This window comes from Eurypyga helias, unplaced genomic scaffold (assembly GCF_000690775.1).
Source record: "Eurypyga helias isolate BGI_N326 unplaced genomic scaffold, ASM69077v1 scaffold5447, whole genome shotgun sequence".
Classification (NCBI taxonomy): Eukaryota; Metazoa; Chordata; class Aves; order Eurypygiformes; family Eurypygidae; genus Eurypyga; species Eurypyga helias.
The window spans coordinates 12503-38040 of NW_010261013.1; the positions used below are offsets into that span (position 1 = coordinate 12503).

At 36.4% G+C, this 25538-nt stretch overlaps 1 protein-coding gene across 1 annotated transcript; it reads left to right on the forward strand.

Annotated features, from left to right (window-relative positions):
* Nucleotides 1–109: 109 nt before the first annotated feature.
* On the forward strand, nt 110–24674 carry LOC104502623 (poly(A) polymerase alpha; the record flags this gene model as incomplete). The annotated part of the gene is made up of 15 exons (XM_010155213.1): nt 110–288; nt 909–975; nt 2276–2357; nt 2851–2960; nt 4890–4943; nt 8118–8229; nt 9318–9407; nt 9501–9639; nt 11103–11175; nt 12635–12755; nt 13665–13749; nt 18419–18472; nt 19266–19385; nt 21070–21179; nt 24553–24674. Coding segments are annotated over 15 exons (1518 nt in total), but the record flags the coding sequence as incomplete, so codon positions are not given.
* Nucleotides 24675–25538: the final 864 nt, after the last annotated feature.

A 25538-nucleotide genomic window follows, 5' to 3' on the forward strand; every position in this document is an offset into this window, starting at 1 on the left:
CAGTAGGCTTAACTTTTTATTTTCTTTTTTATGTGTCTCTTGTGTACTACTCTGAGAAAAATAATTTTGAAATTTGTTTTGGTTTTGTCAGTAACTTTATCTAATTGCCTTTATTAGTCCCGTTACAACCCAGGGATCACAAACACAGCAACTACAGAAGCATTATGGCATTACCTCACCTATCAGTTTAGCTGCCCCCAAGGAGTTTGACTGCATGCTTACCCAGAAATTAATCGAAACCCTAAAACCTTATGGTGTATTTGAAGAGGAAGAAGAACTGCAACGCAGGTGAGTAAACACTCACTCTAGCAATGGTATTCCTCTGTCTTGAGGTTCATGGTTCATGTAGTTGACTACTGAACTCCAAGCACACTTACATTCTTCCAAATGCTTTTTTAAAAGCCTAGTAGAATATTAAGCTTGAATTCCCCTCCCTGCCCCCCCCCTCAAAAGGGTATCTTGGAACACAGGAATTAAAATGACCTTTAAGTTTCAGAGGCTGGCTTGCATTTTTTTCCCTTCATAACTGTTTTGTTGTACTGGCCCATATACTTTTTTCCTCATTAAGCTTTCTAGAGGTTTTTGGTCTTAATACTACTTCTCACGGTTCTTCTAGGTGCATGTGTTTTATGAATTAAGGTTTTATTTTGAAAGTGATTAGAATTCATATACCTGTGTGTGTAGGCCTTGCATGCTGGCATTTTTTCTGAGCTTAAACCACTTGAACATCTTTAAAGGGGAAAAATAGTGGGAATGTTGTGTGACTTTGTTTCAGCCTGTATATGTAACAAGATCTGTAAGTAGATCTGCAGTGTACCATAGTTAACTGAAAAGATGATCAGGACTTTAGCCCAAACTAGCAGTATTTTTTAAGTGCATGACCTGTGGTTCTGCTGTTTTATTAATAGGATTCTAATTTTGGGAAAATTAAATAACCTGGTAAAGGAATGGATACGGGAAATCAGTGAAAGCAAGGTATGCATGTATTTTACATGGAGCTGCTTATACTTTGACTGCTGTAGGAAGAGAACTCTGAAATATGTTCCCAGCCTAAATGGGATTAATCTTGGATTTGGGGATAGGATTTGATCAAGTTGGTAAAACAAATATCACCCTTTTTGTAGCTGCTTTTGTTTCCAGGCAGCTTAGAATCACAGAATTGTTAGGGTTGGAAGGGACCTTAAAGATCATCTAGTTCCAACCCCCCTGCCATGGGCAGGGACACCTTCCACTAGACCAGGTTGCTCAAAGCCTCATCCAGCCTGGCCTTGAACACTTCCAGGGATGGGGCATCCACAGCTTCTCTGGGCAACCTGTTCCAGTGCCTCACTGCACTCTCTGTGAAGAATTTCTTCCTGATACCAATCTAAATCTAGCCTTCAAACTAGAACCCTGTCAAAGAAAGAGACTGATAAATACTGTAAAAAGTCATGGTAGTTGTAATACTGATTTCCTCCTCCCCACCCCCACCACGTAGAAAGATAGCTGGGCTTTTTGTCAAAATACATAGGTATAATACGATGTTAATTCTATACTTAGATTGTTTGGCTTTGTGAACCGATATTAGACCATAAAGTGGACTTATTCCACCTTTATGATCTGTGGTCTTTCTTTAATGTCAGTCCTGCAATATTACTTCCATAAACTCTAGTAGTGCTTATTGTCTCCCTTTCACCCTTCTTTTATACACCTTATTTTAAATTATTATAGACTTGCAAAAATGTGAAGATGGAAGTGTCTTTACCCACAATACAATGGATTCAAGAGTTGTTTGAAGTTACAAATCTAGGAACTTTAGTAAATGTAGCTGAATAGTTTCAACATAAAATACCTTGCCCAAACCAAACACATCAATAAAGAATGTAGTATGGGAGTCTCTGGAAGTAATATAGTAAACATGAATAGTTAATAGTATTTTTTGTTGCTCTAAATTGAAATTAGTCATCTATATCTAATTATAAAGTGCCTGAATATTAAGCAAATTGTGTTTAATGTCTATAATAGTTTAAATATGTTGCACCTAAAGTATAGAACTGCTGGAATAATTACCAAGTTTGAGGCAGTAATGGGTAATGTAGTTGAAATGTTACCAATAGTTCCCAAGTGGCAAACATGCCCCTGACCTTTCTGTAAAAACAAAGATTAATATTTTAGTACTAACTAAATCTTGAACAACATAAATTTTGTGTAATATTTTTCCTTTTATTTTAAAATAAATTGTGTGTGATGTTTTACCTTGACTTATAAAATAACCAATTTTATTTGCTCCATTTAGAATCTTCCACAGTCTGTAATAGAAAACGTTGGAGGAAAAATTTTTACATTTGGATCCTATAGATTAGGGGTCCATACAAAAGGTAACACTTTTTATTATAAATACTCACGTGTTTGAACATATGATGTGTCTGTAAATGTCACACTTAAGTAAAAAACTTGCTGTCTTTGAGATGGTATTAGATTTTTTAAAAATTTTATTTTTCTTCCATCAGCCATCTCTGGTCTTCATTCTAAATAAAAAAAAAAATACGTTTCTATGTTATGTTTTTGTCATGGGTTGGGAAACAGACAAAAAAAGGAAATTATTTTAAAATAGAGTTGTGTACTTGAAATTCCCCTGGTTTGTTCATTGAAAATTACTATGAAAGTTCCACAGTTGAAATGTGTGTGGCCATTAACCATTCTAAATACATTCACACATTTTATTTATTCATTTTGTTTGACTTGGTATTGCCAAAGAATAGTACAGGAAGAGAGACTAAATTTTCCTATTTGATTTCAAAAAAATTCTCACTGTTGCTGGCATTTCATGTGTATGAAGTGTGAGTAACTTGTGCTAATAAACCATTTCAGGTGCTGATATTGATGCCCTCTGTGTTGCACCAAGACATGTTGAAAGAAGTGATTTTTTCACATCATTTTATGAAAAACTGAAACAGCAAGAAGAAGTAAAAGATCTGAGGGTATGTAAAATGCTTGATACAGCTAGCTGAACTGATGATGCTGAAAAGATAATAGTGAAAGATCATGCATTAAATAAGTAAGTGTAACTTTACTGTTAAGGCTTGCAGTGGGTTTTTAGTTAACTGGCAAAAAAGCCTATCACCATAGCTTATATAAATAGAGATTTTTCCAGATTCTGTCTGTTCGTACTTGAGAGACACTCATTTAAAAATTGGATGGCAGAGTGATCTCCTGGCATGTCTGTTAGTATTGCAAAATTTCTACTTGCTCTCTAGCAGCAGGCAGATGCCAATGTAAGTGTTACTTGAAAAGGGTCAGGACCAAACTTTTATGTTTTTAATGAAGGTTTTAAAGTATACTGTTATGCTCCTGTCTTTATAATTTCATGTTTATATATACAATTACAATTGTTGATATTTAACTAAACCTTTTATATTGGCTGTCAACTGTGCATTTGAAAATATGTTTTAGTGTGTCTCGTTATTAGATGCTTGCACAAGATTTTTAGCAGGTAAGATTTCCGTTGCAGGACTGGAAAACACACTGGTATACAGTATTTTGTTTCTGTTATAACTAGATGACAAGCTTCCCTAGGTCAACTAGGAGCTTTAATCTTCTCAATGTTGGCTCAGAGTAAACTTTCTCTGCTGCAATTTTTGGGTTTTTTTTTTAGATGAAGATAGTTGCAGACAAGTCTTAGACTTTGTTTGGCTTAGTCCTGCTCCCATAAAATAAATGGAACGGCCTCAGTAGCATTCTTCCACTGTGCATCCAGTAGTTTGTAACTACCAGGGTACTGGAAACATCTGTTGGTAATACTGTATGCACTGAAATGACTGTTTTGAATGCTTTATTAAATGATCACTTTTGGTAATCTTTAAAGCCACATACTGTAATTAAGATGATTCTTATTTTTGGATTTCCAGTCAACTTTGTGATTAAACTCTTCTCTTAAACTCAAGCTAATGCAGTTGGCGTAGCAGCAAGGTAGATTCATGTATGTTACTGAGCATAGCTCTGCAGTCATGCAAATCATCAGGTATCATAACACTTCTGTTACCATTACAGCTAGGTCTAAGAACGTTTGTACATCTGAAACCTTAGGGAATCTAGACTTTCTTAATCGTTGCTCTAATGAGTTAGTCTGAGACACTTGTGAACTTTTGCTTAGGATCCCTCCTGCGGACCAGTAACATGAAGGGAAGCTTAACTAAGATTAAGTGTATAGAGTAGTGTTGTCACCTCCTCTTGTTAAGAACTGGAACACACTTAGAGCTGTGGTTAGCCTCTGGGACATTTCTTATTCAGAGGTATGCAGTGATCCTTGGTTTTACAAAAGCAGTGCTCTGCTGATCTGCCTATAGTTCAGATGCTCAGTTCAGGAAGGTTCCTGGCTGGTTGCAGAGTAGACATCAAGTTCCATAGTTTCATCACTGATACTGTTTGTCCAGGTACCTTATATAATCGCATTTAGAAGAGATGCTTGAGCTTTGAGGACTGGTTTAAGTAGTCAGACTGCATAGTTTTTGTCATTTCTCAAAATACTGGCTACAGAAACAATAGAAGTAAGAGGTCTCTTGGATAAAAAACGCCCATAGGTTGGCTTTCTCATACTTAGAGGTGCTGTGAAAAGTAAAGGATGCATGATCATGTCCTACATGTAGTGAGAAGGCATTGAGGTAACATCATCAGAGCTCCTTGGTATGAGTTTGGGTTATAATTAGCATCAAGATAGCTGAAGCATGTAGTAGATTAGTGCTTACTGCATAAATCCTCAGTGGTGGAGAAAGACGTTGCTGACAAAAGTCGACCTGAAAACAGAAAAACATCTGTGTAAACAGCTTTTAATTGCAATTGTTCAGACCTGCTACCTATTGCTTGTAAATGTTCTCTGTATTGAAAATAAAACACAACTTTTTCTCCCCCAGGCTGTTGAAGAAGCTTTTGTCCCGGTTATTAAACTTTGTTTTGATGGAATAGAGGTAAAGATCTTTATTTTGTTTTGGTAGAACACGGTTACAATAATTTTAAGGATCTCCATAACTTATGTAGTATTGAATAATATGGATGCTACTGAAGTGACTCTCTGAAGTTCACACCCAGGTCCTTGACAGCAGTCCTCAGTTGTATAATTGAAAGTGTGACATGAAAACTGAACAAGTCTTGGTAGACTTAAAGCAGTGTGTGGCTTTGCTGGGATTTTTTAGGTGCTGCTACCCACTTGTACTGATGCGTTTACTGACCTGTGAAGTACCAGTACTGTCATTAAGACTTAACATTTAGCAGAAATTCATAAATAATACGGCTTCAGTATTTTTTGGCTGCTAAATGATTAACTGTCCAAAGCTTAATTCAGGTTTGCTTCAATACCTTATGCTATAGGAAGTTGTCGTCTTTGGTTAGTTCACAAAAAGGGACTACTGAAGGCAAACTGGGTGTCCCCATTGTCCTGATCTTATGTGAACACATGACCAAAACAATGATTTTGGTGCCTGTAGCCTGATGGATCAGCTGCCTTGGAGCAATGAACTTTGCTTAACTTGATTTTTTTTTTTTTACTATTTTGGGAGAAGTTGCTGAGAAAACAGGAGCACTGCTTTCAAAAGATTCTCTGTTATTCTTTCTCAGACTTTCATGGGGAACCTGTAATCTTAGTGACAAGACAAATATCTGAACAGCTCATACACATAATTCATCAGACTTGTAGCTGGATTATGTCAACCAGCTGTGGGTATACGAAGGGTAATTCATAGTGGGAAAGAATTCCCATGCTAATCTTCTGACATGTGACATTATTTGAAGAGCTGTAGTATTGTACGCAAGGCTGGACCGTTCGTTCTCCCAGTTCTCTCTCTGCTTTGCAGTTGTAACAGTCATTAGGATACTGGCAATTTTTGATTCTCAGGAAGATGAACCACCCCTTTGCTCTGATCCCTCCAGCTTTATGTATTTGTATTTTCACTGCCATTTGTGTCAGTTGACACAGGCAGGAAGATGTATCTTCTCCAGATGAAAGTTGTGCAGATAAATGGGATACCATGCAGTAAGCTAGGCTGTGACTTTGCATGTGTCAGCCGTCTTATTACTGTCCGTACACAGTTGGCAATTAGGAACATTTTTCTGGAGAATGTTTTCTATTTACATAGCTTAGGCATTTATTCTAAATATTGAAACTTGCCATAGGCATCCTCTGCTTAGTTTGTTTTCTGTTTTCTTCAACTGTTTACATTCAAACCAGTGTTGTTTTTCCTTTTCTAAAAACAGAATTCAAAATACAAGCCTAAATAGGAAAATAAAAATTGCCTGGTATGAGAGTAGTAGTATCTTGCTTCAATATAGGAATTTATGGTGGGCTCTGATGGCTTACGTTTATAGCTGAGACTTAACCCATGTTGCTGACAGTGCATGGGAGTTCTCTAGTCTTGAATGCTAACTAGCAACCTGGTCTAGTGGGAGGTGTCCCTGCCCATGGCAGGGGGGTTGGAACTAGATGATCTTTAAGGTCCCTTTCAACCCAAACCATTCTATCTATGATTGTGTGAACTTATCACAAGCACTTTTCTGGTAGATACAAAAGTGTTGCTAGGTCACAACTTCTGGTGGTTGCATTTGTGTCCAGTATGTCAGTATCAGAAGATCTTTGTTTAGTTTTCCTTAATCCAAGCAAAAGGTGTCAGGAGTTATTTTCTCTGTAAAATAAACTTTAGAACTGAGGAAAAAAGCTTCCTTTTTTTGGTGATCCTGCCAGTTAAACTTCAGAAGTTTCTGCCAATACCAGTTTACATCCGCATTTTAGGTTCTTGCTTAAAATGATCAAGAAGCTTGACTTTTTTCTGCTTTCTTTCTGTAGAAAGCTGAATCCCCCTTTTTCTTCCCTCCTTCCCTCCCCGCAACCCCAAAAAAACCCCAGCCCAAACATAAGACACACTATCCTTTTATTATCAATGTATTTAGAAACTTCAGGGGTGCTAGACCTTCTAGAGATCAGAATAGAACTTCAGGCTGAAGCTAATTTTGAACTTGTTTAACACTGAAAAGTAGTACTTCCAACTTAATATATATTTCTACTTGTAGTACAGAACATTAAGACCAGCTATGAAAGACTTGAAAATCAAACGTCCACTGAATACTTAAGAAATTACTTTTCTTTGGAGAAGGTCTTTAAAGTTTGAGAGAAGGATGGAAACTTTAAGCACCTATGAAAAGTTCTTCATTTTAATATAGCTTTGGCTTTGTGTTATGTGAAATAATTTTAGTGTAACTAAAATGGTTTTGTTGTTGGTGCAGTAACACTAGGTATTTCATCTTCGTGTAGATGAAGTGATATCAGTTTATAATGATTAAAAGCCTCATCTGATGAAGGGGGCTTGTTGTCCAGCAGACTAGCTGCTGTGATATGCACGTTATATTCTCGTCATACTGACTGACTGATACCTAATCTACAACTGGAAAGGCAAACTGACCTCTCTAGACTGTGTCATGTCCTTGCTGTGTATGTAAAACCTTAGTTTGGTACTGAATAGTATCTTAGATGTTCTTGACCTAGAAAAGCTATGATGACAAATTATTGCAGAAATAATAGGAAAGACATCTGACAATCTTAATTTTATACAGATTTATACACTTCCTTTGTAGCTTGCAAGATTTTCAGAACTTCCTGTTTTCTGTAATCAGATATGTGGACCTTTGATAGGTATTGGTCCTATACTGAGGCACCAAGTTGCATGTGTGCTTTACAGTGCTAGACAGACACGGTCTACTTTTTCTGTAATTCAGTGGCAACTTTGAGAATATTTATGTTAAAACTAGGTTATGTTCTCGTGACTTGCTCTGACCTAGTAGCATTTTGTGTTCTGGACCTGAAAGTGGTGCTTGTCCCCAGATGATTTTTATTTATATTGACAGTTTACATAGCTTTTATGTGTGTACTGATTCTGCATTCATCTTAATGGGTATTTTGTCATCTTGGAAAAGGAGCTCTAAGACGGATGAAGCATGTGAAAGTGTTTCTTTTAATGTCTGTGAAGGGTATTTGTATGTATTGTTTAAAGAGCTGCTTTGTAATAGGAAGACTACTGTTCTTATTAGAAAATTTGATGGAAATAGGTTACAGAATTAAGCTGCAGAATAATGTCTTATATCTCTTTCTTTTTAAGATTGATATTTTGTTTGCAAGATTAGCATTGCAAACTATCCCTGAGGACTTAGACCTACGAGACGATAGCCTACTTAAAAATTTAGACATTAGATGCATACGAAGTCTTAATGGTACGTATATACTGTTTTGCGTATAAACTTCTCCTCTAATACTTCAATAAGTTTCACAGATTGTTTGATACAATAGTTTAGTTGTGGGCCTAACTGAAAATGTAGCAGCTCCATGTCTGGAAATGTCACAAAATTGCTTCAGTGATAAATTGAGGATATCAAAATACTGGTAGTGAGAGGTCAGGTCTTTATCTTACCAGCTTGTGTAACTCAACTTTTCTATAATATGGCAGCATAGAAAATTTACTTATGTACGGGATGGTAGGGCCTTCAGCCTATATGCAGCTTGGCAGGGAAGATGATCATGTGATACATCACTGACTTCTGCTCTGATCTGAAAACTTGCTAATTTGAGATTACCACGGCAATTTGTACTGTTCTCTGGAATTCACATTTGCATAGTCTCTAGAATTCATATTTGCCTCTCATGTGCTCTGACAGGAACTGCTAGTCTTAGATAATACTGGTTTTTTTACAGACAGATCTCTACTGCTATTAAACTGTAAACAACTACTTATTCTTGATTAAAAAAAAGTAATTTATATTGTCATCTCTAATGTTATTATTAAGTCTGAAAATATCCTGTCAGTGTAGTGATACAACTTGTTTGTGCAAACACTGATTTTAGCCTGTTCTCATAAGTTCAGACAAAGCTTTGACCTGTGATTTCCATGTTTCCTGTAGGTTTGTGAAGTCATGCTTTTTCAGATTTGTCTGCATGTTCTGTGGGACACTGCATGTAATCCTGTAACAGCAGAATTTACAAGCCGTTTAAGAAAAATAAATTGTATAGTTTATTAATAACAGAAAATCGAGTAGCATTCCAAAACTGTAACTATGTGTGCATGAATTGTCGTCTTGAGTGCTGTTGTGAAACTGTCAAAAAAAAAAAAAGGGTGTGTGTGTACCACTCTAAAAACCACCCCCAAACTGAAGTATGTTACGCTTTCTGATTCAAAACAAGTGTGTTCGAAGTATGAAATGAGTTTTCAACATGCTGATCTAAAGTTTGGTAGCTTTGAAGGTGAGGGAGAGTAATCCAGTAAACTTCAGGGGCAGCAAGTGTAATGGACTCTTTATTTTGGCAGGTTGCCGGGTAACCGATGAAATTCTGCATCTAGTACCAAACATTGACAACTTCAGGTTAACACTGAGAGCTATCAAACTGTGGGCAAAACGTAAGCAGTTTTATTCCAGAATTTGTGAAGTTTTCATTAACTGTTATGGTTACTGATAACTCTCTTCTTTTGTCTCTCCTTCTCAATCCACAGGCCACAACATCTATTCCAATATACTAGGTTTCCTTGGTGGTGTATCCTGGGCTATGCTAGTAGCAAGAACTTGCCAGCTTTATCCAAATGCAATAGCATCAACTCTTGTACATAAATTTTTCTTGGTATTTTCTAAATGGTATGTGTTTTTTAATTTAGATTACACTAAAATAAAATTGTTTGTAGACACTAAATTTTAGTCCTGTTTTTATGGTATCATTTTCAGCTGTTACCAGATTAAGATGGTAGTTGTAAGCATTGTTCTTTCTGCCAGAAAGTTGTTAGGTTTTTCAGTAAGTCATCCAACATGTGTTGTTCTGAAGTACCCAAAAGAAAACCAAGCGGTTTTTAATGAAAATTTTCTTAGATATTTGTCATAACTCAGCGTTTCTGTCTAGATAAAATACTTGTATAGTGCAGAATAAAAGCAGACACCCCAAGTTGGTCTCTTAACATTCAGTTACTGGGATAATGGGAAAAGGACACATGTCAGTATCTGTTGTAGGCACATAGCTTAACTTCAGTTCAGGAGAAACAGTAGCAGAAGTGTGGTTTTTAAGCTTGTCAGTGTGGAGAGATAGGTGTTTGGGAATTACATATGGTTTCACACTCCTGAACTAGTTACCTCAGAGAGATGGTTTGAATAACACTGACGATGGGAGTAATAAGAACATTCCACATAAATTCAGAATGAATGGGACAGAAGTCTACTTTGTGGATTACAAATGAATACTGTGTTTCTTGAAAGAGCGTGTCTGGATACATGTCCTCTTCATGAGACATTGACAGGTTTTAAGAATCATTTTAACATATTGTTGTTTTACCTCAAGTATTGTGTTTTTTTCCTTTTTAACGGAAAGATAATTTTCAGGTTGTGTCTTGAATCCATAGGCTTTATAGCCTGAATGTGTTATTGTACCTAGTGTTTAATAACACCTTGCCACACTAAGCTAATAGAGGAAAATTACTTGCAAGCTCTGCTTAATGTGTTCTCTATACTGCTGTCCATGTTGTAAGTGCAGAGCATAGGAGCATTAGTGTACAAATACCAACGGATTAACTGATTTCTGCTCTTTATAGGAAGGTAACTTTACTCATGGGAGTAGAGATGACTTGAACAGCAGCGTTACTTTTCAATGTTTCGCTCAGCACAGTTTCTTTTTGTCTCAATGGGAATATTTTTAATAGATATGTTTGGTAATGATGCTATAATGCCGTAATCATGCTGGTCATCTCTTCCGTAGTTCATCCATAATGCAGCCACCTTGAAGATGGACCCAATGTCGGTCTTCATAGTGCAATTTTTATTTTAAATTCTTCCTGAAATATACCTATCAGTTTACTTCAGTTACCTAAACCGGTGGTTGTAAAGCTCCAAGACCACATGATTGTTGTGATGCCCTGGAGAAGCTAGTTACAGCTGTATTGTAGTTCAGTGATACAGGTTATTTAGGCAGCCCTGGTTAGACCGGCTTAGTCTTGAGGAAGTGATGCTATACCATGAGAACAGAGTTAAGAAGGATTGCATTCGGAAGTGTTGTTTGTTGAACATACATGGTTGTATCCAATAGTCTTATTCAGTGCTACAATCTTTTTGAACAGGGAATGGCCAAATCCAGTGCTATTGAAACAGCCAGAAGAATGCAATCTTAATTTGCCTGTATGGGACCCAAGGGTTAGTGTATTATTTTTTCCCCTATAAGTCACGCTGTACAATAAATTCAGTTGCTTTACAGATCCTAGGTGAACTTTTATTTTGGGTTTATTAAATGTAATGTTTCGTATCTTCTGTATAAGTAGCCTCTAGTTCTCCTGAGTGGAACTTAATTTTGTAAACTGACGCTTGAAGCACACTTGCTGAACAACGTACTTTTTATTCCCAACTTTTGCAATAAGTGATGTTAAATATTCAGTGTAATTAGTTACATGCCTTAAAGCAGTGCACTTTTAAACTGCTTATCGTAAAACCATTTGCTTCTGACTTTAAACCTGTTACTTTTGCAGTTATATTGAATTCACTCCAGCGCAGCAGTCATGACTGCCTGGGTTTGGTTCCATATAGTTGTAGTAATGTGTCTTTTCATCTTGGACCAAAGAAGATCATCTTGACTTAAGACTTGAAGTCTTAAGTTGTTTTGTGTATTATTTATAGTATTTGATCTCTATCTTTGTAGTGCTTGTATTAAGGACTTCAGATGTTAATGACCTTCAGGCAGTCAATAGAACAGCTCCAACAGATGCACAGCTCGCATTGTGAAGCTTCAGTAGGGCATAGTGTGGAAGTGTTCAATGCTGTTTTGTCAATTTTAGAGTAGTTAGTGTTCAACTGATCCTTTTGGTGAATAGTGTAAGCACCAGAGGGGGGGTTGTGTACTTTTTTTGTACTTCATACGTGTTTTACTGGCTGACAGAAGTCCATGTTTAAATAATGTGGGACAGTTGAAAAAACGTTTTTGAGTCTTTCCGTTACCCCTGGGATAGGGGGTTTGAGGTCAGTGTGTGATGGGAACTGTCTGCGCTGTGGTAGCTAAACGAATTGGGTAAGTTAATGACAGGGTTTTAATCTTTAATTTACCGTCTACAAGATTGCTACCCTAATGCTATTTTAAACGTATTTTGCGTGTGTGTGTTGTCCCTTTATTGCTTCCCGGTGTGTTGTTTAATAAAAGATATGTTAATGCAAGTGATGCTTCTGTCAGGTTGGCTAGAGGCACTTGTCTTAAGCCTGGCTCTTTATTTTCAGTAAAAATAAAGTGTAAAACACTTTTCTCAGAGTCTGAAGACATTCTTCTGAAGGTGCTCATGGTGATAAGGTGTCCTTGTTTTGATGTGATCACAACCTAATTTCTAGTAGAGAAATTGTTCAGTTGGCATTTCTGGACTTACAAATGCCTGCAACTTGATCTTGATAGGTTATAGGCCTCCCACATCACTGATTCAGAGTAATGTCCTTTGGGAAAGCATTATCATTATTTTCTAATTGATAAACTTCCGCTGAACTATTGGTAAATTTACTTGGTCTGCAAACTAAGATCTCTTAGAATTTAAGACTCGGTTGTAGTAAAGGGAAGAATCCAAATTTGTTAACTCATGTGTATGCTTGAAGAAAACTGATTGGCTGTTGTTATACATAGGTAAACCCCAGTGATAGGTACCATCTTATGCCTATAATTACACCAGCATACCCACAGCAGAACTCTACCTACAATGTGTCCGTTTCCACACGGATGGTCATGGTTGAGGAATTTAAACAAGGTAAGTATTCTCTTATGCTCTCTCTATAAATGTCTTCAGACAGATTTAAAATAGTTCCATTGTGGGTATGCTTTATGAGGGGGAGAGGGGAGGGTGTTAAATAGCTTCTTGACATGAGAGGGAAGTAGAACTTGATCTGTTGCACTTGCGTGGCTTAAAGTTTCACATTATCTGGTGACTTCTGTAGATCTGTCCTTCACTCTCAGTTTCTAAGGATAATTAATGAGAATGCCCTGTGCTCTGAAAATGAGAATTAACAGTACAATGTATTTGTATATTTTAGTGGCTTTAGATTGTGTCCTGCCACGTGGAAGATTAGTGTAGTAATCCCACTTGATGGCCATTTCTCGGCTAAATATACTTGCTCAGAGATGAGGCTTCTAGATTTATCCTAGTAATCTACTTGGATAATTACAGTAGATAAAAAAACATGATGTCAAAGCAGAGTAGACGTGATGCAGAGAGCAGCTACCAGTAGCGCCGCTCTTGGGCAGAGCAGTAGCTTGTCTCACTGATTATTTGCTTTCCTGTACAATACCTTGCGCAAGAGACACTGCAAGTACTGTAAGGAGAAAAATCTTCTTTGGGCTGAGTAGTTACTGTGGATACCCAAAGATGAAATTGACCTGTGTTACACTGCAGAGTGAAAAATAGGTGAAATCATCAGTCCGATCAATTAATGTATGCTTCTAAATGGAACATACCGGCCTTATTTTTAATATAATTTGGATAACTAATGACCACTTAAGGTATGGTTGGAATACAAAGCTTGTTGATAAGTTCTTTTGAATTTGAAGGGGAGGGAAGTAATTTGTAGTAACCTTTTCTAAATGAATAATCTGTTTTTACTCTGGGTACTTAACTGTGTTTTTTTAAAACAAGAAGTTTAAATTTTTTCTTGTAATTTAGGTCTTGCTATCACAGATGAAATTTTGCTGAGTAAGGCAGAGTGGTCCAAACTTTTTGAAGCTCCAAACTTCTTTCAAAAGTACAAGTATGTATTTTATGGCATGGCAGAATATTTTAAGTTTTATCAGTTAAAATATCTAATGATGCTCTGTAGCATAGGATCTTAAGTATACATACATTAGACTTCCCAATTGTTTCCTTAGGCTTTTTCTATACAAAGGGGGTGTGTGAATGCACTATTCTCTTTTCTCGTAGAAAATGAACAATTTTCTCAGATACTTTTTTTCTTTAGTGTGTATTTCAGAAACCTGTTAGTCCCTGAGCAGATGTTTAGAATATCACCAGTTAACTATATAATTGGTGTGCTACCAGTAAAATTGAAGACACATCAGCTGGTTTGAATAGCAAAAATGTTCTTTAGTGGTGTCAGTAAGCATTCTAAAAATGGGTCTTGCCTCCCAGGAAACAAGATATTAAAAGAACTAATTCTGAAGGTCAATATTTAAGATGAATACGTACTTGAAAAACTGTATGTTTTCTTCTGTCAACATAGTCAACAGTTCATTCTGGTAATAAAAGATACTTTTGCAGTTGTGTTGACTAACTGCCAGATGTACTAGATATTACTAGATTTTTTTTTTTTTCTGCATTAAAGCTTAAGGCTTTTGGCTCTTCATTAATACTCTTCACACGTAGCTCTTCTAATTTTGTACTGTCTCTAAGGGAAATGCAGAAGTTCACGCATCACATTTTTAGGGTTTCTAGTAATATGCTTGTGGGGCAGAAGCTTGTTAAATGTATATGGACTTGCTGAAAGTTGTATTTTTACAATAAATATGGATTATTAAAATACGGACTACATCTTCTTTGCCCTCAGTTGAAATTGGAGACCCATTTTTCTTGAATCAAGATCAATATTTTACGCTTGTTTCTGTGTTGGGTGGTTGGTTGGTTATGTACTAATCTAAACAAGATTGAAACCTACAGTTCCCCCATTAAAAGAGACTGATGACCTTCATAATGTGTCTGTGTTTTGTTTCTATACCTTTTGCATGATGAAAGATTTAAAACATTTGGATGGCTTTTGTGTTGTACCTTAGAGATTAAGTTTGAAAACACTTAAAAGAGCACTGTAAAGTTACCTTACTTTTTAAAGATAAGAATGGGCTGAAGACAGATCAGTTTCTGCTCAAGGGGTTGTGAATAAATTCCCTAGTACGTTTTCTGTGTTTCTTTCAAAACTAGGAATAAATAGGGAATATTAAACTAATTTGAAATCTCCAGTGTTAAGGTAGCTTTTTTGTGTGTATCAGCTTTAGTAATTTTGCCAGTTTTAGCATTAAGAGCTTCTCTTGTCAACTTTAAATGTCCAGGTTTTGTATGTTTTGCAGTGTCTTTGCTTTAATTATTTTTTTAAATTGTGGAATGGTAATATGGAGCTTGCTTTAATTTAAATGACCCAAGATTTTTTGTTTTACCTTAGTAAGTTAATTTAAAGTTTTGGTTAGTAACCCTAATGAAATAAAATCATTATATGCAGTCATCAGTACGCAGTGAATGTGGGTCTGTTGGCCAAATCTCCATCTGAGAGCTGGAAGTTTCAGGTTCTCTTTTCCCTTCACATTCTCCTCCTCTTTAAATCGTAGATGCTTTGACTTGTTCATGTGTAATCCTCTGGCAGATAAGATATCTGACCATTGCTCTGAGATGTTAATTATAAAAACACTTCTCTGAAAGCCTGGCTCTAGTAATCTGTCTCACTCTCAGTGGCAATTAGCTGCTAAAAATCTATGTTGATTGTAAACACTTCTGACTTGTTAGCCCTGTTTTAAAACGAACTTCAGTGCTGTGTGACTACAGAAATGTGGAGGCTACTGCATACCTTCATGACAGGAGCAGATTAGAATTTGGGAGAATGGGGAAATGTACTTAATTCTAAAAAGTCAGCAATTGCTTGGAGTTAGGGAGTTGCAGCATATGTTATCTGCCCTTCACGTAGGTCTAAATTTTTCAGATGGGGGAAACAACAAGAAAGAACATACGCTTGCTGGATATGGTGTTTTACAGAGAGATGACTCTTGCTTCAAATGGATGTAACATGAGTGTGAAGTATTACATGAGAATGAAATTATTAGAGCTTAAATCCAAGAAAGAACTACAGTGATAAGGAAAAAAAAAGTTCATTTAATGAGCTCTAGCGTATTGTTTCTCTGTGCTAAAGAGAAGTATCCTGCTAAATAAATGGAATATAAGCACACCTTTTAGAAAGCTACTTTGAACACTTGCCTTGACAGGACTAGTACTGGATAATTTAAAGTGCAAATCCTGGACAGTTTAATAAAGAAAAACTGGAAGGAACATGTTCAGGTGTTCCCATTTTTTCCAGAAAGTAGTGTGACAAAAATAGTTTGAGGGGATTTTTTGGAGGTGTAGGTGTTAATGGTGTAATATTACGGAGTTGTCTTCAATTAGGTTATCAAAATATAATGCCGGTAGGGAGACCATGGGAGGGAAACCAATAGTTTCTAAAACCAACCAAACAAACAAAAAAGCCAAACAAGTCTAAAACGGTATACTTCAAAATAATACCCTGCATCTAAAATCGCCATTGAGAGGTAGAAGCTTAACTTCAGAATTATTTTATTTATCATGAAATAATGGATACTTCTGAATTAGACATATTCTTTGTGATACAATCAAGAATGAAGAACTGATAACAGATCTTGTCTTTGTAAAATTTAGCAGTGAGACCTTGAGATACCATGTATGTCTTAAATAGCACAAGCTGTTTAAAAATTACTATTTAAATTTACTGAAAATGGTAATAGTAGATTTCCTGTGATTAATTCCCCCTCAGCACTGTTTAACAGTTGCGGAAGACGAGGTGGGGGTGGGTAGGGGGGGAAAAGCATCCTTTCCTTCTATTGTTTTTTCAGCTTTATCACTACCTGAGCAAAAATAGATAATCATTATAAATACTTCCATGAACAAGGCTTAGCATTTTTTCTATCTGTTCACTAGGTAGTTGAGGCTTAAACATAGCCAAATTAATTTTTTTTCAAATTGTTCTTCAGAAGTTTGTTTCAAAGAGCTGCTTTTAAAAGGTTTCTTCTAATGAGTTTCTTCATATACTTGGAGATTTGGCATTTGTCTCTTTCAGTGCATATGTGGTTAAAACCAACAAAGATCTTGTCTTTTCTATTAAATGAAACATTCTGCAAGTATGTGTGGTATGTATCATGTAGGAATGTTATGGATGACAGTTGCATGTCTAGTGTTCCTCAGAAGAAATTGATACTAGAAATCAGTAACTTCTCATACACAGTTTGAGTAAAGGACCCTTATTCTCTTCTTTTTTTTTTTTTTTTTTTCCCCCTCCTGGTTAAGCTTCCTGCATTATTGCTTAAATTCTGCTTGACTTGGCAGAGTGTGTGTTCCCAGAGAGATTTATCTTTCTGGAGAAATCTATTACACTTCCCCCTACCCCCCTTCCCACAATCATTCAGATGTTTTAGGAAGACAAGTGGTGGAGTCTTGGTATCCTGCGAGTAACTAAAATGAGGATTTCAATAACAGGAAAAACTCCTTAGCATTTTTATATGAAGCAGTTAATACTGCAAAAATGCAGAAAACTAGATAAAATGCCCTATTTAGGAGGAAGAAGTTTCTCTAAAACTCTTTCCAGTCCAATTATTTCATTGATGTTCTCTGACTGAATTCCAAGTAGCATTCAGCAGGTTTTATTTCTTCTTGCAACCTAAAGAAAAGTATAGGAACATGTAGCTACCGGTTTCATCTGCTGATTTTTATTTACTGTTACAATTTGAAGGCCTGTAGCATCGGAGGACTCTTTCTGCACCATAGGTTTTCAGCATCATTGACCTTGCATTTCTTTCGGAGTTGTATGTGCTAAGGTCTAATTCCTCACATTACTACTGTTTTTTTAAATCCAGCTCTGAAGATACCTAAACATAGCATATCAGTGTAGAGTAATGACAAGTTGGATGATTTAGGATGTTGAAATAGACTTCCCAGCTAAACTTCTGAAAAACCTGACTTGTAAAGTTCCTCCACATCCGTGATTATGAACTCAAAAGTAATCATCTCCCATTCTACTGTCCTTGGGCTTCTTTGTTTAAAATACCATTCTTGCTTTCTATACTGTTCTTTGATTATCCTGGGATATAATTGAGAGCTTAAGAATTAATATCAGAGGAAAACATTCCTTGTGAAGTTTCAGATAAGTGTCTTCACACAGTTCTAAAATGCAGATACAGAACTTTTTTTAAACCACACTAGATAGTGGGTTTTTTTGACTTGGAACAAATGAATATATGCTAACCACTCTTCTAACTATTCAGAAATAATGTTGTGACTAAGACTACTGACATATCTGCAGGTGGTTGTGTACAATTGTTTTTACTTGAAAGGAATCTCTGGTAGTCAGTTAAATCCCTGATCTTATTAGTTATTGAAACTTTTGTATTGTTTTTCAACTATTGCTACATTCCTAGCCTTTTAATAAGGTTACTGGTATTGAAGTGTAGTTGCAAATGTCACAATAGTCTGAAATGTTTCAGGAAGCCCATTAGTCATGTGCTTGGGGTCATAGCCCCTTTTGTCTATAGGGTATATACTTAAGCTAATAATCTGTAGTTTGCAATGTAGAACTTACTGCAAAGTTTTAATATTAAGGTTTGAACGTCTAGTTTTAGAAGTATAAATAGAATAGCATATTGTCTTTATCTCCAAAGGCATTATATTGTACTTCTAGCAAGTGCACCGACAGAAAAACAGCGACTAGAATGGTGAGTATAATGCTTGCTGTTTAAGAGAAAGAATCCCCAAACCACCAAACAACAAAACCGAGAAAATAAAAGCCTGTCAACCTTGGATGCAAGGGAATATCTAGTGTACTTTTTAGTGAAACAAAGTTGGAGCTTCAGTATTTGAAAAATGATTAGATGAAGACAGTATGCTTCTGAAAAGCAGTAGAAATGAAGAAGCAGGGAGTGACGGCTGCTGCTTGAATTTTGCTTCTTAGCAGCACTGCCAGGTTCATTTTAGAAATCTCATTTTCTTAAGCCTTACGCTTTTTTTTTTTTAAGCAGTGTGAGGATGTATGTTTTTTCAATCTCTAGAAATACTATTTCTCAAAACAAAAATGCCTCTGTCCCTTGTTTTTACTTTTTTTTTTTTGGGGGAGGGGGAGAAGTTTTAAGATAGCAAGGTATTGGGAATTTCTTCATCTTTAAAATTCATCATCTGAAGCCAAAAGAATATTGGAGAAATATGTAGGAGTTTCTTGCTGACTGCCTTTTACTGATGTCTAATGTCTTGCTATTTAATTCCATTTGTAAAATCAGGCCATAACAAGAGCTTTAGGGCATTCTTAAGCTTCCCTTGCATTACTTTTTGTAACGCATTCACTTGGTTTATTGATCTCAATTAATCTGTCATGTTTAGTGCACTCACTGGTTCATTTGTAGTTTCAAATACTAGTGTAAGGAGAATGTTAAGGATTTTAACCTGACATACGAAGTTTGATACTTCTGTTATTTTGTGTTAATTAGAACTTGCTAATAAATGACATCTATGCAGGGTGGGCTTGGTGGAATCAAAAATCCGTATTCTAGTTGGAAACCTGGAGAAGAATGAATTTATTACACTGGCTCATGTGAATCCACAGTCATTCCCAGCACCCAAGGAGAATCCTGACAAGTAAGCAAAACTTTTTTTTTCCATGTAATGATAAGGAACAAACTTAGCTAAAATACCAATTCATTAATAAATGAACTATTTTGTATAGTGTACAATAAACTATTTAATAAAGCATTTTTATAGAATCCTAAATGGATGATTTTTTAATGACATCATCTAAAGGCAAACAGTTTTTAAGCTCTTCTCAAGTACTGTTTGTAAAATTAGGTACTATTTATTCTGTATAAAAACATTTCTAAATCAGAAAATTTTCTTTAAAGAAAGAATATATTTCTGCTAACTGTAGTTATTGCATAATCTCTTGCCAACTATCTGTGTTAGCTACTGCTGTTTGGCTGCTGTTGTTTGAGCATGTAGCATCAGTTGGTACAACAGCTTTACTTATGAGGCAGCACTGAGAATCTGGTAGAACATCAGGCACAGTAGAACCGAAATCTTGAGTAACTAAGTACATTCAATGTTATTAAATTCAGCAGTTGAGATGCATGTCACTTGAACTTGGTATGGCTGATGTTAGAATTTCTTGGGGTGTGGAAACAGTGGCGAGAATACCAAGTACTTCAAATTGTTTAGGATTATATATGTTTTTCAACTCCTTCTCCGGTTGCTGCTCCCTCCTTCTCTGCTCAAAGCAACAATTGCAGGTGTGAGAGCTAAAAACTCTTTTTAAGAGTTTGTTTCTAGATAGTCTCGTAATTAACTTGTAAGGAATTATGGTTTTGTGTGGTGTGAAAATGGGGAAGAAATTTTGTCTTCCCTGGGAATATCTGAAAATTCCATACCGCCTTTTCCAGACATCAACTGCTTAAAGTGACAGTAAGGTCCTACTGTGTTTTATAAAGTTGCATACATAAATTACATGCATGCTCCAAGGGAAATTGATCCACAGCAGGCAGTACCTCTTCAGCACCATTTTGGTGGGTAAATACAGCTTCAACTGCCAGTATAATCACAGGCTTCAACTAGCTCTTATTTCAGAGGACTCGATATGGGCAACACTTGTAGGAAAGGTCATTTTCCCAGTGTAAAGAATGTTCTTTTATTTGTTCATTGATTGGCTGGAAAAGCGTTCTTCTGAAATAGTCTTACAGGGGAAAGACATTTGAATTAAAACATTAAATGTCTTGAGCTGCTATGGAAGCATTGCACTACATTCTGCAATGGAATACTTCCATGTGTATGATGTGAAGGTGAGCTCTCAGAGGGAGGCTGCTCTTAGCTGAAAACTGCATTTTGTGGTCAGCTGCAACTAAGAAATTTGAGAGCTGAAGACAAGCTTAAGTGGCAAAATGGAAGTTGTTGAGTCGGGGAATAGATTCTAACTACTTTCACGGTCAGGTGCAGAAAATCTGTCAACATCATTCAAATGGATTTCCTTTACACTTGTAATGGCTAGTTGCTATTCCTAAAAACAAAGAGAATCTATATAGGAGCACAGTTGAATGTAGTAATCTATTGACGATTTTAGTTCATTAAGTTTGTTGGAGATAGATGTGTCAGTGTTTCATGACTTAGTATGAATGAAATGAAAAGGAAATGTTAAACCAGCTTTGTTTGTTTGCCTTTATATGGCTAACTCCTCACTGCTAGTGGAGCTAAAATGTAGAACTGTTGTCTGTTGCAGCAGATAACTTACTCAGTTCTTCTGTCAGTATTATGACTGTTTCTATATAAAATTTTCCAGGGAAGAATACCGTACAATGTGGGTGATTGGGTTGGTGTTTAAGAAAACCGAAAATTCTGAAAATTTAAGTGTTGATCTTACCTACGACATTCAGTCTTTTACGGACACAGGTGAGTTTTGCTTTCTAGATGTTCTGCTGTTAATGAACTTGTTGAAATTACTGTCTTTGTAATGTAGTCTGTTTCAGTAGGAAAATTGGATCTAGACACAGAGTAGAAGGATCCAGCTAAGGAATTAGGGTATTAATTAATGAAATACAGTTTCAATGCTTCTAGATGCTTCAGATTAATTTTCAGTTTTTCATTAAAATAAAGCATGCAAATATTCAAGATCTCACTAAATATGTTATGTTCTGATCTTTTTTTAAACACAGATTTGTTATCATAGGCATACTGCCTAGCCTAACCTCATTTTAAAACTGTGTATAGTTTAAGTATTTTTATTACTTGGTGAAAGAGAATTTATCAGTGGATTAAAGCTGAATTTTCAGTAGTCTCTAAAACAAAATGCCTTTTATTCCATGGCAATTTATACCTGCTAATTGGTTCAGTAACTCTTACTTTCCCGTCAAATACAGTGCAAGAAACCTTTTTGACTTTTTCTGGTGTTTATTTTTTGATTCACAAATAATTTCATTTGCGAAATTTGTAAGCAAACAGGTGGAGAGTCTTAAGACTAAGAAAGGAACAGTACCTTTGACAGGCATACCTAATACATTTGTAATGTCTTTTTTTAAATAAATGACAGTTAAGGCTCAAGTATAACATGTTTACAGAGTTAAAAGGTTCAAGTGGTACCTTATGCAACCCTGGTCTCTGGATTTCTAATAATAAATTGACTGTGAGGAAATTGTACGCCCCGCCCCCCCAGTGTTGGGGTGTGAGTAAATGTAAACATACATTTTTAAGTAAATAAAGCCAAGGATTGAAAGCTTTTTATTTTCATATATAGCTGTAGTAGGGGTGTGGGGTTGTCTCAGTTTGTAGATATATTTGCCTTTTTCAGTCAGATTTTTATTTTCTTGAGAGGTGGGGAATATTCCATTTGATTATGAGTGGGGAAGGTGAAACTATAGACACATCCTAATTTTTAAGAATTTGGAACATGCCTAATAGCTTGGCTGCTGCTTTGAAGGAATCCATGAATTAGCTTCTTGAGTCTTTTATTATTTATAACCAGATATTTCAGTAGTGTACTTGTCAGATTTTTGGTATTCAGTTACTAAAACTTGCACTCATGACTTTTGAATTGGATTCACTTGCACTACATTCCAATCTGAAATTTGTCTAAATGTTTTTGATGAAATGCTACTTCATTTCAGACGACATACATTATAGACTGTGATGCATAGTTTTGTTCAGTTTGTAAGTGCACTTCTGGAGGTAACCAACTAGCAGGCAACTTCTGTTTCTCTTGTGGCTTTCTTTGTCATCTCATAATAATGTGGGTCTGTCTTCATCCTTTTAAATCCATCCTGAAAACTTGTGTTTGCCTTGCCTTTTGGAATAGATCCTAAGAGTTTTGTTGAAACTATTGAAACTTTTTCAAGAATAAAATTAGTGAATAGCTTGCTGATTAGTGGGAGTAAGGGGAGGGGACCCATGAAGAGTGGGCTAGGTTTTCCTTGAACTGAAACTTTGGTAAGACCTAATGTCAGGAATATGGAATGATTTAACCATGTTTGGCTTTCCTGAGTGTGCCCCCCATCTTAACTGTAATGTGTACATGCTTTACACAGAGGCTTTATTGAGCTTCTTCCATACCAAGAATTAGTGTAGAGGGCTCTTTAATATGCAGTATGCATTGAGCTCTTTGTGTGTCTGTCTCTTAACAGCTTTTTAATTACATGTTCACAGCCTATTCAGTGAGATTCCTTAATGTTTATAGAATAGACTGTAAGCAAGAACTCTTAAGTTCTTGTTTTTAAGATCTACAGAATTTTATAATTTTTTTTATTCGTGTGCCACAGCTTTGTGTGATACTGTATAGAAAGTCAGTGTGAAAGAACAATTTTTTTTAGTTTTAGAATCATTTAGCTTGGAAAAGATGTTTAAGATCATCAGCTCCAACCATTAACCTAGCCCTGCCAAGTCCACCACTAAACCATGTCCCTCTGCACCTCCTCTACACATCTTCTAAATGCCTCTGGGGATGGTGAGTTAGGCCCTGCCCTGAGCAGCTCATTCCAGTGCCTGACAACCCTTTTGGTGAAGAAAATTTTTTAACATCCAATCTAAACCTCCCCTGGTACAACTTGAGGCCTCCTGTCCTGTCAGTTGGGAGAAGAGACCAATACCCACCTCTCTGCCCCATCCTTCCAGATAGTTGTAGAGAGTGATAAGGTCTCCCCTGGTCCTCCTCCAGGCTGAACACCCCCAGTTCCCTTAGCAGCTCCTCACAGGACTTGTGCTCCAGACCCTTCCCCAGCTCCGTTGCCCTTCTCTGGACACTCTCCAGCACCTCAGTGTCTGTCGTGCACTGAGAGGCCCAAAACTGAACACAGGATTTGAGGTGCAGCCTCACCAGTGCCGAGTACAGGGGGAAATCACTTCCCTAGTCCTGCTGGCCACACTTTTCCTAATGCAGGCCAGGATGCCACTGGTCTTCGTGGCCACCTGGGCACGCTGCTGGCTCACATTCAGCCAGCTGTTGAACAACCAGCTTTCCAGCCCCTTGTCTCATCCCCAGGCCTATAGCATTGCTGTGACTCAAGTGCAGGACCTGGCACTTGGCCCTGTTGAACCTCCATACAGTTGCCCTTGGCTTTACTTGAATCCAAGGTGTTGGGTTGCATTTTAATTCCTTTACTAGGACTAACCATGGTTGAGTCACTAGAAGTAAATGTTTTGAGGGGAGGAGAAATAGCTCATTATAGTAAATATAATAATAATAAAGAACTTCAAGCAAAGCAGAGCAACCAAAAAACCACCAAAACACAGCAGAGAAAAGCAAACCACTTTATATAAAACGTAGTGGCATCTGAGTTGCCAGAATAATTTATTATAATAAATAATTTATAATACTTTATTAACTGGCACACAGGTATTTAGCTCCTGAATTGAACTGATTTGTTCTAGGAGCTGCATAAAAAGCTGAATCAACTGTGATGAAAATAGTTTTATGTAAATATTGTAGTTCTGATGAGGAAATCTTATTTCCTCCTTTACTCCCCTTTAGATGAAATAATTTGCTTCACAGCTGCTACTGTTAAAACTTATTGTTAACAATGTAGTTTAGGGAACTGCATACTTTCAAGGTATTTTTCTTGGATAACAGGTCACTCTTTTCACTGTAACGCTTTGGTGTTTGTACTATCAGTGCTGGCATAAAAATCGGCAGTTTGCTTTTTCCTCGAGAAAATGAAATGCTATGCTTGGTCTTGAGGGTAATAAATGTTCTGAAATACAAATTGTTTCTGCCTGGGCAAATAAGTGGACTTTGCAAAATGCTTCCACACATCTTAATGTTATTCTAATTGTTTAGTTTATAGGCAAGCAATAAACAGCAAAATGTTTGAGATGGATATGAAGATTGCTGCAAGGCATGTGAAACGTAAGCAACTTCACCAACTGCTACCTAATCACGTGCTTCAGAAAAAGAAAAAGGTAAATTTGACTAACATTTAAGAGCAACAAAAATACCATTGAGAAATGTTTCCTCAGCTTTTTAGATTTTACTAATTGAAGAATGAAAATAGCGTTTTAAAAGCCCAGCTTTACCTGTATAAGCAATGTTATCTCATTTGACTGTAACAGTTATTAATAGATGCACTAAATCTAGTACTAGATTTCCCAGAACATAAACAACATGGATAGTATCTTCAGGTCTGGCTGAAATACCGTATTTTGTTGGCTTTCCTAAACTAAACAAATTTAAAACAGTTGCTGTCTTAATGTGCTGGTCACCTAAAGGAAGCATCTGTAACATTACCAGTAGAACAATCAGTCAAGCAGTTCTTGTTATCTCCAGCTTTTTCCTCTTAAGTTACTAGTTAGATTTTCCTGTGAGTCTCTTAAAAGTAAAATTGCAAGTCACCAAAGAGAAGCAGTATAGAACGTTGAAGGCTACTGCCTTATATACGAAAGGCAGCAACTGAGGATGGATACTTGGAGGGTAATGTCTTTGGGTAGTAGTATATCATAGAGGGGTTTTCTTCTCCACTAAGTTAAAAATCTCTCTCTAAATTCTTTGTATTAATTGTGGCTTTGATGTACATCAGTATTTGAAATTAATGAAGGCAGTATGTATAAGCTCACAAAAATAAACTTGAAATAAAGCTGAAAATACAATCACTAAATATAATAACAGTTTATCTTATGTTTTTGAACATCATTAGTTCTGACAAATCTGTACCTGAATTTTGAATGTGAAGATGTAAAGGCTTGCAGTGACAGGATAGTGGATTATTTACATGTAAAGGGATTTCAAAACTGTCCATGTATGCGTTGCATTTCATAGAATCATAGAAT